The sequence below is a fragment of the Balaenoptera acutorostrata genome, chromosome 9 (assembly GCF_949987535.1).
Source record: "Balaenoptera acutorostrata chromosome 9, mBalAcu1.1, whole genome shotgun sequence".
NCBI classification, from domain to species: domain Eukaryota; kingdom Metazoa; phylum Chordata; class Mammalia; order Artiodactyla; family Balaenopteridae; genus Balaenoptera; species Balaenoptera acutorostrata.
The window spans coordinates 86,851,951-86,868,484 of NC_080072.1; the positions used below are offsets into that span (position 1 = coordinate 86,851,951).

The window sequence follows — 16,534 nt, forward strand, 5'->3', positions numbered from 1 at the left end:
TGTCACAAAGAAAGAAAACTACAGGCCAATATCACTGATGAACATAGATGCAAAAATCCTCAACAAAATACTAGCAAACAGAATCCAACAGCACATTAAAAGGATCATACACCATGATCAAGTGGGGTTTATCCCAGGAATGCAAGGATTCTTCAATATACGCAAATCAATCAATGTGATACACCATATTAACAAATTGAAGGAGAAAAACCATATGATCATCTCAATAGATGCAGAGAAAGCTTTTGACAAAATTCAACACCCATTTATGATAAAAGCCCTGCAGAAAGTAGGCATAGAGGGAACTTTCCTCAACATAATAAAGGCCATATATGACAAACCCACAGCCAACATTGTCCTCAATGGTGAAAAACTGAAACCATTTCCACTAAGATCAGGAAGAAGACAAGGTTGCCCACTCTCACCACTATTATTCAACATAGTTCTGGAAGTCCTAGCCACAGCAATCAGAGAAGACAAAGAAATAAAAGGAATCCAAATCGGAAAAGAAGAAGTAAAGCTGTCACTATTTGCAGATGACATGATACTATACATAGAGAATCCTAAAGATGCTACCAGAAAACTCCTAGAGCTAATCAATGAATTTGATAAAGTAGCAGGATACAAAATTAATGCACAGAAATCTCTTGCATTTCTATACACTAATGACGAAAAATCTGAAAGTGAAATTAAGAAAACACTCCCATTTACCATTGCAACAAAAAGAATAAAATATCTAGGAATAAACCTACCTAAGGAGACAAAAGACCTGTATGCAGAAAATTATAAGACACTGATGAAAGAAATTAAAGATGATACAAATAGATGGAGAGATATACCATGTTCCTGGATTGGAAGAATCAACATTGTGAAAATGTCTCTACTACCCAAAGCAATCTACAGATTCAATGCAATCCCTATCAAACTACCACTGGCATTTTTCACAGAACTAGAACAAAAAATTTCACAATTTGTATGGAAACACAAAAGACCCCGAATAGCCAAAGCAATCTTGAGAATGAAAAATGGAGCTGGGGGAATCAGGCTCCCTGACTTCAGACTATATTACAAAGCTTCAGTAATCAAGACAGTTTGGTATTGGCACAAAAACAGAAACATAGATCAATGGAACAGGATAGAAAGCCCAGAGATAAACCCACACACATATGGTCAACTTATCTTTGATAAAGGAGGCAAGCATATACAGTGGAGAAAAGACAGCCTCTTCAATAAGTGGTGCTGGGAAAATTGGACAGGAACATGTAAAAGTATGAAATTAGAACACTCCCTGACACCATGCACAAAAATAAACTCAAAATGGATTAAAGACCTAAGTGTAAGGGCAGACACTATCAAACTCTTAGAGGAAAACATAGGCAGAACACTCTATGACATACATCACAGCAAGATTCTTTTTGACCCAGCTCCCAGAGAAATGGAAATAAGAACACAAATAAACAAATGGGACCTAATGAAACTGAAAAGCTTTTGCACAGCAAAGGAAACCATAAACAAGACCAAAAGACAACCCTCAGAATGGGAGAAAATATTTGCAAATGAAGCAACTGACAAAGGATTAATCTCCAAGATTTACAAGCAGCTCATGCAGCTCAATAACAAAAAAACGAACAACCCAATCCAAAAATGGGCAGAAGATCTAAATAGACATTTCTCCAAAGAAGATATACAGATGGCCTACAGACACATGAAAGAATGCTCAACATCATTAATCATTAGAGAAATGCAAATCAAAATTACAATGAGATATCATCTCACACCGGTCAGAATGGCCATCATCAAAAAATCTAGAAACAATAAATGCTGGAGAGGGTGTGGAGGAAAGGGAACACTCTTGCACTGTTGGTGGGAATGTAAATTGATACAGCCACTATGGAGAACAGTATGGAGGTTCCTTAAAAAACTACAAATAGAACTACCATACGACCCAGCAATCCCACTACTGGGCATATACCCTGAGAAAACCATAATTCAAAAAGAGTCATGTACCAAAATGTTCATTGCAGCTCTATTTACAATAGCCAGGACATGGAAGCAACCTAAATGTCCATCGACAGATGAATGGATAAAGAAGATGTGGCACATATATACAATGGAATATTACTCAGCCATAAAAAGAAATGAAATGGAGTTATTTGTAGTGAGGTGGATGGAGTTAGAGTCTGTCATACAGAGTGAAGTAAGTCAGAAAGAGAAAAACAAATACAGTATGCTAACACATATATATGGAATCTAAGGGAAAAAAAAAAGGTAATGAAGAACCTAGTGGCAAGATGGGAATAAAGACACAGACCTACTAAAGAATGGACTTGAGGATATGGGGAGGGGGAGGTGTGAGATGTGACAGGATGAGAGAGTGTCATGGACATATATACACTACCAAACGTAAAATAGATAGCTAGTGGGAAGCAACCGCATAGCACAGGGAGATCAGCTCTGTGCTTTGTGACCACCTAGAGGTGTGGGATAGGGAGGGCAGGAGGGAGGGAGATGCAAGAGGGAAGAGAAATGGGAACATATGTATATGTATAACTGATTCACTTTGTTATAAAGCAGAAACTAACACACCATTGTAAGGCAATTATACTCCAATAAAGATGTTAAAAAAAAAAAAAAGTAGTTCTTACCTAGCAAGTCCAATTATGAATGTGAGGGGTCTAATATAAGAAGGGGTAAATCCATTTGAAACAAAATATGACTGTATTTCTGCATGCCTTATAATGCAGATGCCTATTTCATCTTGGGATTAAGGGTCCTCTTATTCAGGAAAGCATCTTGATGGGCCTGGCGTAACCAGAAGAAATTTAGCAATTAACAGGATTTAAGGTTTTTGTCTTGGTAGGAGTTCTGGGGACCCTAGGACTCTCAGAAGAAGAACCTGACCTAGAAACAAAGTGTGATTTGGTAATAATCACAAGATCTAATGAATACTATTTGAAGCAGTTTACATATATTTTCTCAATCCTCACAGTAACACTATGAATAGGTACTATTACATTCATTTTACAGATGAGGAAACTGACTCACGGAATATTAAATAATGATCCTAAAGTGACAAAGATGGTAAGTCATAGAGTCAAGATTTGAACCCTGGCAGTGGAGACTCCTGAATCCACATTCTCAATGACTACACTGTATTGCCTCCTTCAAAAGAATGTGCAAATCCTAAGGAGAACACCAGCAAGTAGAAAAGATGACAGAGGAAATTTAGGATACAATGTCTCAAATTAATTTTGAAGTGTTCCCTGTTCTCTGCAATAACGTCTAATATTCATTTCAAATCCTTGCCTTTTCTCGGCTATGCTATAATTTCCCTTTGTCTTCAGCCAGTCTGTGGCACACAACATCTTTTTTATGGGTAGCATACTAGAGAATAAAGGAAGAAGTAGTGTTCCCAGAGAAACCACAGACAAGACTGAGCAATAATTAGAAATCATGTGGCAGCAAAGAATTGATGGCTTCAGGAATTTTCCCTAAATATAACTAGAAGATTCCAAACCTTGAATGGGAGTGGAACTATCTAGTCCCTACTAATGTGTAAAGTGAAGCTCTAAACACTTTATGTAGACATTTAAGAAAAGGGTAGCCCCAGAAAGCCTGAGAGCTCTAAAACATACATGTCGAAACAGATGGGTTACATTATGTTGGTTACATCAGAATTACAATTATACTACAATATACATTACAATTATCTTAAACTGGTCTTGCTAAAAATTTTATTCTCTTGGAAATTATGAACATCTCAGTTATGTAAAGGGAGGATCACTTAAATCCACAAATTTTGACCAAAAGTATCCAAAAGATGGCCTTGAACTTTAAAAAAATCTGTAAACTGAATATACAATCAGAGCTTCTTATAGCATCTCTTAAATTAATGCCCATAACAAAAAAACATTTGCATAAGAAAACTAACTTGTCTCTTCTACTAAATTTCAAGTTCCTTGAGAACAAGAGCCATGCTTCATTTTTCTATACTTTGTAAAGCTACTGGCAGTGTTAGACATTCATCAAATACTAAATAAATATTTTTTAATCGATAAAAAAAAATTTGTTTTTAAGTCCTCAATGACACTTTTAACAAAAGAAACAAAAACCTGTTAAAACCTATTTTAAGCTTCACTAACATGAAGATATCAAATATGAAGATTCCAAGTTTCCTAACAGAATATCTTATACATATAATAAAGATTTTTAACTTAAAATGTTTTTAAGATGACTAAATCCAAAAGCTCCTGCTAAGATACCACCCATAACTGAAACCACTGGGATGTTAAAAGCTCATAACATCACTGTCATTATAAAATATTACTTATAAAACACAAGGGGTTTTTATTTGAGTCCAAGAAATACAGGTCATGATGTACTTATACAGACAATTCAAAACAGCATCCTCTACAAGTTTTTGAGCACTCCTTTCCAAGCTGACTAAAACAAACACTGTTTATCCCCCTAAAGTTATCCACTTACTATAGAACAATTTGTCATCTCCAACTTCCCTGTTAGGTTAATGAGAAGTAATTGAGAAATGTAACAAGCTGTTTCCAAAAAAACTTATTTTTGTACAAGTGATATTTTAATGCCCCCAAACTGTAGTATTCTTAACCATGACTACAATAAATAAAATATTTATTTAGACTTAAACTATGCTCAAGTACTATGTTTGAGGAAAATAAAGATGAGTAAAATGCAGTCCCTGCCCTCAAGGAATATAAACTTAACCACGGGGCTGGTTAAGAAAAGTATATGTAAGTACCATACAAGTCAGAACACGGGAAATGCCATTAGAGGAGTTAAGACAAAGCTCTTCTCAGTTCTTATGGGACTTTAAAAGATTTTCATAGTAGATTTACTCCATTTTACAGGAGAACCAAAATTATATACTTACTACAATTACAAGGTGTTTGCCTCACTTTCCTAAAGGTAAATGATGTCCGTATTCCCCTCTTGCTTAAAGTTAAGTCTTCAACATCTCCGGTGATAATTCCACTTTTGTGACCCCTGGACGCTTGAACAGTATCAAATTTTCTGGGTGTGATTCTAAAAACAACAGTCAAATTAGTTTATTTAACACTGTATTCAGAAAAATATTTCAGGTCCTTTAAAAATATTAAGCAAATAGAGTAAATCTAGAAGAATTTATTGCAAATATCTATTGGATTCCCTGAATTGCTAAGCATTGTGGAAAAAAACCAAAGAAATAGAAGTCTTTGTCTCTTAGGAAATTATCTCCAGGGTAATCATTTACAGCTAACAAACTATGCAAGGGGGAAAAATAGAACAATAACAAATGCTTGGGCTTCCCTGGTGGCGCAGTGGTTGAGAATCTGCCTGCTAATGCAGGGGACACGGGTTCGAGCCCTGGTCTGGGAAGATCCCACATGCCACGGAGCAGCTGGGCCCGTGAGCCACAATTGCTGAGCCTGCGTGTCTGGAGCCTGTGCCCCGCGACGGGAGGGGCCGCGATAGAGAAAGGCCCGCGCACCGCGATGAAGAGCGGTCCCCGCACCGCGATGAAGAGTGGCCCCCGCTTGCCGCAACTGGAGAAAGCCCTCGCACGAACCGAAGACCCAACACAGCCAAAAATAAATAAATAAATAAATAAAATCAAGTAAAACTTTAAAAAAAAAAAATAAAAAATAACAAATGCTTAATTAATACCAATGTCAAGGAAGAAAAAACAAGAAACAGATGGGACAAAGAGGAAACAAATAGATAGTAAATTTAAATCCAATTATCAGTAATGTTAAATGTAAAAGGACTTTAAATCCAATTAAAGAACAAAGAATTTCAGATTGGATGTTTTTAAAAATCCAACTATATGCTGATTACAAGAGACACACCTTATAAATAAGGACAGAAAATGGTTGAAAAATGATAGAAAAAAAGATACAACATAGAAAAAACAAATATTTTGCATATACCTAGCAAAACCAAAAGAAAAGTGGTATAGCTATACTAATCATACAAAGTAGACTTTAAGGCAATAAGTATTAATAGAGATAAAAAGGAACATTTCATAATGATAACAGGGTCAATCCAACGGAAAAATATTATGTAAAAACCCTATATATTTGTATGCACCTAACTAATAGCACAGCCTCAAAATATATAAAGCAAAAAGTGAAAACAAAATCTAAAAGGAGAAATAGACAAATACATAATTATCACTGGAATTTCTAATATATCTTTCTTAGTAAGTGAAATCTATCTGCAAGTCAAGGACATCAACATCAGAAAACAACAGATAATGGAACAAAAAAGTATATGATTGACACAGATAAAATAAGTAAAACAAAGATTGAAAACTAAAGACAGAAAAGTACAAGTCATTGTAGATTATAAGAAAGTTTAAAGGGAATCTTGGAAGTAAGATCAAATTTTTGAATGGGGAAAAAGGAATCATTTAGTAAGAAAATATGGCCTTTTCAAATTAAATTTATAGAGTGAAATGCACAGAGCTTAAGTGTACAGTTCAATGAATTTTGACAAATGCACACAACCATGTATCCACCAACCCAATCAAGACAATTACCCAAGGAAATTCCCTCATGCCCTTTTCCAGTCAGTATTTCCCCCCTTCAAAGCAACGACTATTCTGACTTCTATCCATATAGTTCTGCCTGTTCTTGAATTTCATATATAGTTGGCACTATTTTGTATCTGGCTTTGTCCATTGAACATAATTTTGGGATTTAGCCATGTTGTTGTGTGTTTCAGCAGTTCACTGTTTTTCTTTAATCACTGAGTAAAATTTCATTATATGAACATGCCATTATTTATCCAAAATCTCCTGTTTATTGATATTTGGCATTCTTAGTTTGGGACTATTACAAATAAAGCGTATACACATCTTTTTCAGATATATACTTTTATTACTCTTGGGAAAATACCTAAGAGTGAAATTGGTGGGTCATAGTGTAAGAAACTACCAGTTTTCCAAGATGGTTGCACATAATTTTACACTCCCACCAGCAACATATGAGAGTTTCAGGGTGCTTGACATTCTCACCAACACTTGGTATTGTCTAAGTTTTAAATGTTAGTCATTTTAGCAAGTAGCAAGTGATATGAAATTTCAGTTTTAATTTGTATTTCTCTGATGACTAATGATATTGTGTTTCTTTTCATGTGTTTTTTAGCCATTCATAGATCCTTCTGGTAAAGGATCTGTTCAAATCTTATACCCAGTCTTTTGTTAGATATATGTATTGTGGATATTTTTTCCCCCATGTATAGCCTGACTTTTCATTTTCTTAATGCTGTCTTCTGATAAGCAGAAGTTTTAAATTTTGATGCAGTTATTTTGTCTTCTTTTTCTTCTACAGTGTTCTGAAACCTTTCTAAAAAAAACTGCCTACCCCAGAGCTGCAAAAGTATCCAGGTCAGCAGCCTGGTGGGAAGGTGAGAGTGTCCCAGGCTGCCCTGTGTTTAAAAAATCAAAACAAAACAAAAATAAAAATAAACTTATAGATACAGAAAACAGATTAGATTGGTGGTTGTGGGGTGGGTGGGGTGGGGTGAAGTCGGGTGGGGGAATGTGTGTGAAATGGTAAATGTGGTCAAAAGGTATAAACTTCCCGTAATAAAGTAAATAAGTCTGGGTGCTGTAATGGTGTCTATAGTTAATAATACTGTATTGCATATTTGATAGTTGCTAAGAGAGTATATCATAAAAGTTCCCAATAAAAGAAAAAAAAAATTTGTAACTGTGTGGTGATGGATGTTAACTAGACTTATTGTGCTGACCGTTTTGCAATATATACATAGAGAATCAGTATGCTGTACATCTGAAACTAATACAATGTTATATATAAATAAAATCTCAATTAAAAAATCAGAATTTCCAGGCTGACAGCTTCTGAAACTGTTTACTTTTGAAACAAATTAATTCAGAGTATTGGAAAAGAAGTATCTTACAGGTTGTAACCGAGCAGGACCTTATGTGGCCTTCCCCAGACAGATCCCTCCCCCATATCCTCTGCTTTTAGCTCCTCTCTGAAGTACCTAGATAATAGTATCTGATGCACATTTCCTGAATTGTTTTACAGATGCTAAAATCCCTACTAAATGAAAGAAATTAACTACTTGATGACCATGAGCACCCATGACCTACTGGCACCTAAGGATTGATAATATTAACCCCTGTGACACCACCCTGTTACTTCAACATCAACCAATCAGAGAACTGTGCACAGGCTGATCACATACCCTGGGATGCCCCTCCCTCACCTTGCCTTTAAAAATACTTTGCTGAAACCCATTGAGGAGTTTGGGCTTTTTGAGCACTAGCTGTCCGGACTCCGTGTACAGTGCCCAACAATAAATTCTGCACTTTCCTTCACCACAACCTGATGTCAGTAGACTGGCTTTTACTGCGTATGGGCAAGTGAACCCAAGTTTATTTTGGTAACAAGGTCTTGATACTATTTTAAAAAGGATTTTATTTCTTTCCCCCAAAATTATTTTTTGATTATTGACCCTGTATGCTACAACCCTGTATGCTATATTCAGTTATTAATTCTAGTACTTTGTAGATTTCCTAGGATTTTCTACATCTACAGTCATAAAGAGTTTTACTTCTTCCTCTCAAATACATATGATTTTCACTTCTTTCTCTTGGATTATTATACTAAGACATCCAATACAATATTAAATAGAAGTGATGAGAGCAGAAATCCCTGCCTTGTTCAATATTTTAGGAAAAAGCATTCAATATTTTATCATTAAGTATGATGTTGTCTGTGGGTTTTTCATTGATGCCCTTTATCAGACTGAAGAAGTTTCCTTCTTATCCTAGTTTGCCAAGTTTTTATCATGAGTGGATGCTGAATTCTGTCAAATACATTTTCTGCATCAATCAAGATGACATGATTATATATTTTTTCTCTTTTGTTCTTTTAATGTTCGGTTTCCAAATGTTAAACCTATCTTGCAATCCTGGGACAAATTCCACTTAGTCTTGATGTGTTTTCTTTTTTATATATTGCAGGATTGGATTTTCTAACATTTTGTCAAGGACTTTTATCATCTCTGAGAGATACTGGTCTGTAATTTTCTTTTGTTGTAATGTCCTTAACAAATTTTGGTGTCAGGGTAATGCCAGTCTCATAAAACGAGTCGTGAGAATGGCTCTTTTAAAAGAGCTCATGCTAAAAGCAATTTTTTAGAAGTAAAAGCAAGGGAAAAATGCCTGAAATTATATGAATGTTACTCTAACAGCTGAAAATGATTAAAACTATGGTGTTGAACAAAGTCAAGATTTATTTTAGAACAATGAATATCTTGAAACTCTTATTAGCAATTCTTTCCTGGGTACTAAGTAGCTCTCTATAACGGCTCTCTGAAGTCAATTACTTCACTTGCCTTGAGTTAAATCTTAGGCAAAGGTCAAGCAGTACTTACTGCTTTGGGTACCAATCTCAGATTTTTAGGAAGAGGTAATCCATATGTTAAAAATAATTAATTCTTTACATATCTCTGAACATCTTTTTTTCCCCCTGTACTTAAATTATAATCTAGTTGGGAAAATATTAAATAAAAAGATAAAAACATTTTTATAGATTTAAATAACAGTTCAATACAATAGAAAGACATCACAAGCCAGTAGGAGACAATACAGTCTTTAGGAGTTAAGAGAGAAATTATTTCAGGCTACTGCAGTCAGAAAAAGCGTTATACGTTAAAAAGGAAATAAAAGTTGAGCTACATGTTAAAAACAAGTGAATGGAAAGGAAAAGGAAATTTATTGCATTAAGAGTTGACAAAAGTCTGAAGGCTACAAGGCACTGTATAAATTCAGATGAAAGGGAGCAAACAAGTTTAGCTATAACGGTATGGTTAAGAGCACAGATCCTGAAGCCAGACTCCCTGGCTTTCTGATCTCGTGTCTGCCCTTTAATGGTTTTGTAACTTTGTACAAGTTATGCTCCAATTTCCTTTAAAAATGGGGACAAAACCATGAAAAAAACTTTCCACTGTGACAATATGAGTTAAATGAGTTAATATATGTAAAGCTTTTAGACAATACCTGGCACAAAGAAAATGCTCCAAAAATAATTTAAAAGGAGAGCTCACACAAACTCGTGAACTAATGCAACCCAAGGCTAGTCAACTAACATAAATGAGTGAAGCAGGTAGATTTGTTTAGAAATATATTGTTTGCCATTAAACACATAGGAATTGTCTTCATTTAAAAAAACAAAGTGTTCTCTTCCATTTTTCTTAAAACACACATTCCTGCTCATTCTACCTTTTACCCCACTTTTAAAACAGACATGAGTTTAAGAAATATTTAATTTTCATTTAACTCTGTTATAAGATAAAAACAACAGTATAAGCACAGTAATAAATGACAACTGATACTCAGCCATAGTTCAGGGAGTCATACAAAGTGGCAGGAACTCTAGAGAATCTGAAAATGTAGGTCTCACCTATAGAAGTCCATTGATAGTCTCAGCTACTGCTGCCAAAAGATACTGTGGTTTCAGATCTTCTCAATTTTCAAAAGAAGCTGAAAATTCAGATTCTTGTGTAAAAGCTCCTAATTTTCACATGTAACCAATTTTTAAAAATGCCACAACGTTGACCAGTACCACACCAATCAAACAGCCTGACTGCTATATTTGACCCATGTGTTGCCAGTTTGCCATCTTTGATTTAGGGCATGCTGGCTAGAATAGTAAACTATACATCAAATTAAAAGTATTTGGAATTGGCTGTGTTAATCAACCTTCTTCAGTAGTGCTTTCTAGTGCTTTATTAGCACAGAGATCAAAATATTTTTAATCAAGGTTTATTTCTATAGTTTATATGTATTTTTAAGTGCACTAAATGTGCTTTTTCAATTTATCTTCCCTTCCACCCAGATTCCAAGGAACCCGTCAATAGTTGATATACCATTTGTTTGGTCAGTCTCTCTCTGTTGCTACTTCTGTGTGTCTTCCCTTCCCTTCCCTCCCTCCTTCTCTCTCTCTTCTTAACACACACACACACACACACACACATGCAAATCACATTACAGATAATGGGTATCAGTGGAAGCCTTTAAAAATAATACTGAAGGTTCTTTTTCCCCTGAAATTATTATAGAAAATTTTGATTCTAGAGAAAGGTTTAAAAATAAATATTAACCTGCAAGTCAACCTTCCAGAGATCCTACTCTTAACATTTAACAAGAAAATAATCTGATCAAGATGATGTTTAGGAGAATTAATCTATACTATTACCCAGAACAAATTAAAATATTTTCATAATATAGGCCCATAGAAAGTAATTTCTTATTTTGTATTTGTTGTAGTGCTATTATTCTTAAGTTTAAATGGTACCAATAGTAAAAATCCTTGAACCTAAAACAAAAGAAAATGTGAATATTCTCAAAATTACAGGAATACTTTAAACACCACAGGATCACATCACCATTTTCAATTACTGAAAAGTTAAAAATATTTTAAATGGCTGTGAAAAAGAAATCAGGCAAATTTAATCCTTAGTGCACAAAATCAGGCCATCTGTTTTTATGGCTCATTTAGGACAGGTTACAAATTCATTTACATGTTCACTTCCTTGAATTTTTATAAAAATGCATCAGCTAAAATCTCCAACCAGGGCAGTATTAATAAGTACAGAGCTCAGAAGTATTTTAAGTGACAATTTATGTAAATTTTAGCAGTGTGATGCTTCCACCTAAAAAGGCTAAGGATTTATTCCTGCCAAAAGTGAATAAGCCATTTCTTTCAGATTAGATTCAATCAAACAAACTCAAATTGAGGGTCATTCTGTAAAACAACTGGCCTTCTTAAAAGCATAAACATCATGAAAGACAAAGAAAAGTTGAGGAATTGTTTCAAATTAAAGAAGACTAACGAGAATTGACAACTAAGTGTAATGCAGGTTAATGGGCCACATCCTAGATCAGAGGGAAAACTTACCAAGAGGTACTGACAGATTCTCTCCATGACCAAACTTTAGTCGGGTTCCTCTGAGCCCAAATAGGCCCTATCCTTGGGTATGTTCTAGATCTAGCCCCATTTTAGCAAGAATCCTGCTAAGTCAGTTTGGCCCAAATCCCCCACCCTCGATATCTGATCATCCTTGATATCTGACCAAATTCCTTACCCGCATGTTTCCCCCAGGTGATGTCTGATCATACTGGCCTGCCTTCAGCAAGAATCCTATGGTTGGTTTAGCCAGAATTCCCCCTTACCATTGATGTTTCCTCTTAGTAGTTTTCTATCCACCCACACTGCCCCATTCCCAACCCCAGGCTCCTTGCCTATAAAACTCCATTTCTCCTTTTTGTATTGAAATTGAGCCCACTCCTATACTGAAGTCTCTTTTCCCCTGCTGCAATAGTTCCTGAGTAAAATCTGGTTTTGCTGCTTTAACTACTGTCAGGGTCTGGTTTTTCTTTGACAATACTATAAAGTACAACTAGCACAATTTCACGATGGATTGTATAAGAGTATGATAAGAGTATTTTACAATGTTGAATTTCCTGAATTTGAGGCTTACACTGCAGTTTCATAAAACAGGGCCTGGCAAACTTTTTCTGTAACAGGGCCAGATAGTAAATATTTTAGGCACAGAGGGCCACATACAGTCTCTACCACATATTCTTTTTTGTTTTTGTTCTTTACAACCCCTTAAAAATGTAAAACCATTTTTAGCTCAAGAGTTTTGTAAAAATAAGGGCTGAATTTGACTCACGAGCCATTGTTTGCCAACCCCTGATACAGACAATGTCCTTGCTCTTTAAAAATATACAATGAAGCATGTAAGGGTAAAGAGTCATGATGGCTGCAACTTACTCTCAAACGATTCAGCAAAAATAATAATAATGATAACATGTGAGAGAGAAAACGCACAGCAAAATATTCACAATTGGTAAATCTATATGAAAGGTGAAGGGAATTCACCATACTATGCTTACAACTTTTCTTTAAATTTGAATTTTTTCCAAAATAAAAAGTTTAAAAAAAGCCATAGATGTCCCTGGGGTTTTAAACCCAGAAACCTCAATGTGCAAGCCTGGAGCATGGTTCTGGTGGCTCAGGAAGAAAAGAATGAGAACTCCCACAAAGCAAAAGGTATCCTGTCATCAAGGTCATTTCAGTACATACCCATGGGTCCAAAGGTATCTAGATTCTCCTGTCATCACCAGCAAACTCCTACAAGGCAGCATAATGGGCACTGTGACACCACCTGGGTGCTTAAAATCCATGACAATCTTGAATTAAAGACAAAAGCATAAAGATCAATCCAAAATGTCATGTACTCCAAGAATAAGAACGATTCATTGATTCTGGCTATCTTTCTAGGCTAATAAGAGATTAAAACATGGTAATGCTTATAGGATGGCATAGCACAGAGGTTCTCAAATTTTAGTGTACATAAGAATCAACTGAATGACTAAAAAATATATTTAATCCACAGAGAGACTCAGTAGGTGTATCATGAGGCTCAGGAATCTGCATTTCTAACAGTCACCTAAGGAAATTATGATGCGGATGGTCTGAGGAGCATACATATACTATGCAAAACACTAGGGTAGTGGTCAAACACAAGGACTTAGGAGCTGATACATTCATATCCTGGCTTTTTCATTTACTGGCCATATGACTCAGGACAAGTCATTTAACCCTTCTGTGTCCAGTTTCTTCAACTCTTACAGGATTGTTAAATGGATATAAATTACAGTATCTGGCACATCATAAATACAAAAAACACTGTTGTTATTCATAGAAATATTAATAATTCATAATATAAGGGAAAGTAACTATTAGATGCAGATTCTCATATAATCCATTTTGCCTTTAAAGTCATGCAACATTTTGGATTTTAGAGACTGATTTACAAGAGATAAACAAAGAACACAGGAGGATTTTCAGCAATTCTTCCTAAATTACGATCAAATATTATAAATAGCAACATATAAAGGTACAACAGCCAAGAAAATGTTTTTGTGCTCAGGAACCCAAACACTGATGACTTCAGTCTAAACATAGCAGCAGCTAACAAATGTGAATTTAAAAAAGGCGTGTGACAGGGCTAAAAAATATTTAAATGAGGGCTTCCCTGGTGGCGCAGTGGTTGAGAATCTGCCTGCTAATGCAGGGGACACGGGTTCGAGCCCTGGTCTGGGAAGATCCCACATGCCACGGAGCAGCTGGGCCCGTGAGCCACAGTTGCTGAGCCTGCGCGTCTGGAGCCTGTGCCCCGCAATGGGAGGGGCCGCGATAGAGAAAGGCCCGCGCACCGCGATGAAGAGCGGTCCCCGCACCGCGGTGAAGAGTGGCCCCCGCTTGCCGCAACTGGAGAAAGCCCTCGCACGAACCGAAGACCCAATACAGACAAAAATAATAAATAAATAAATAAATAAATAAATAAGAAAATCCTAAAAAAAAAAAAAAAAAATATTTAAATGAACAAATCAATCCATCTGAAAAATAAATATGACAACCAAATATCAGTGGGATGAACATAATTTAGCATAGTACCTTCACTAAAGGTAAACTTAGCACAGTACCTGGCACCAAAGAAAGCATTCAGTAACTGTTACCTACTATTATTAATAATAATATTGGATCAAGTTAGATAATGCACATGAAAATTCTTTGTAAACTATACAAAATTATACAGATCTAAGCTGGTTTTTTCCCCTTCTCATCTGCCATTCCAATCTAAGTATGGAAAATAAAGATGATAGAATTTAATTTTCCAAACAATTATCTGTTCCAAATGATGACATATAATTTCAAATAGTCATACTCCAAAAGCATTCTATTTTATAAACACTGTAGATAAATTCTGAAGTTCTGGGCGTGAAACTTCCCTGAAACGTATAAATAAAAGAAGATGGACTGACAGACAGACAGAGGGTAGTTAGATGAATAGATATTTAATAAGGCAAGTATATTAAAATGTTAACTGTAGCATCAGGTGGTGAGTATATAGGGATTTACTGTATAATACTATCAACTTTACGGTATGAAAATTTTCATAATAAAATGTTGGGAAAAGGGGAGAAAACCCCACTGTGGCCCATTTTTAAGCCATTATATATAGGCTTCAATTTTCTGAATAGACACTAAGGTCCACACATAAGAAAAAATAATAGCGTATTTATTAATTACATTATTAGAGATGATCAGCTGTGGCTTAAAGGAATGAAAACTGTCTGGGTGAAAACCCTTGATGGGAAAATATTCTGAGAGACTAGACTATAACTCATTCATTAGACAAATATTTATTAATCACTGTGTGAGGCATCAAAGACTCCAATGGTGAATAAGAGACATATTCTCTGCCCACCTAGAGATTACAGTTTCTGGCTAATTAATATTCCACATGTTTTAAAAATACAAAATACATATATATTTGTGAAATTCAAACACATCCTCTCCTATCAACAGAGTAATGATTTTTAAATAGGGAAATCTCAGTTTAAACAAATGATTAGAACTGACAAGACAAATACAAACATGACACTAATTAATGTGGAAACATTTTGCTGAAATATAAAAGCCAAGTTTCAAGGAAGAAAAATACACTACCAAATAATCCAAATGTTATGGGAATTATGTTAAAAAATGTACAGAATACCTATTAATGATTATTATTGATGATCATTATTGATTTACTAGAGAAGCTCACAGAACTCAGGAAGACAGTTTACTTACTGTTTATTAGTTTATTATAAAAGAATACGATAAAGCATACAGATGAACATCAGATGCAAGATATGTATAGGACAAGGTAAGGAGTACAGAACACCCATGCCCTCTCTGGGCACACCACTCTCCCAGCACCTCCACGTGTTCATCAACCTGGAATCTCTCTATACTACTGGGATTTTTAATGGAGGCTTCCTCATGTAGGCATGATTAATTATTAACTCCATTTCCAGACTCTCTCCCCTCTCTGGGGAGTTTTTGTGAATTTAAGGAAATGACTCTTATTTATAAAATTAAATGTACATTTTCTATGAAAATCAAATTTTCCTTAAAATATTCCATCATAAAAATAAAGTATTATCAATATCATCACAGTATCTGTATCTGAAATATAATGCTTGTGGGACTTCCCTGGTGGCCCAATGGTTAAGAATCCGCCCACCAATGCAGGGGCCATGGGTTCAATCCCTGGTCCAGGAAGATCCCACATGCCACGGAGCAGTGGCCTGTGCACCACAACTACTGAGCCTGCGCTCTAGAGCCCGCGAGCCACAACTACTGAGCCCACGTGCCACAACTACAGAAGGCCGCGTGCCTACAGCCCATGCTCTGCAACAAGAGAAGCCACTGCAATGAGAAGCCCATGAACCGCAATGAAGAGTAGTCCTCACTCACTGCAACTAGAGAAAGCCTATGCGCAGCAACAAAGATGCAACACAGCCAAAAATAAATAAATAAATAAATATATTTTAAAAATATATAATGCTTGTTAAAGGCCAAAAAAAAAAAAAGATTTTTTTTCAAAAATTCACTAAGGATTCACAATAAATAATGCTTGCCAGCAA

General features: G+C 35.5%; 1 protein-coding gene across 7 annotated transcripts in view; it reads right to left on the reverse strand.

The window, feature by feature from the left end:
• ALKBH8 (alkB homolog 8, tRNA methyltransferase) overlaps positions 1-16,534 on the reverse strand; it is a 75,089-nt gene that overhangs the window by 26,273 nt on the left and 32,282 nt on the right. For all 7 annotated transcript variants that reach the window (XM_057553879.1, XM_057553877.1, XM_057553880.1 and 4 more), the window contains exons 8-9: positions 13,137-13,243; positions 4,904-5,055 (exon numbers count right to left, since the gene is read on the reverse strand). In XM_057553879.1, coding sequence (XP_057409862.1) covers positions 4,904-5,055; positions 13,137-13,243 — 259 coding nt within the window. The remainder of the gene's footprint in view (positions 1-4,903; positions 5,056-13,136; positions 13,244-16,534) is intronic.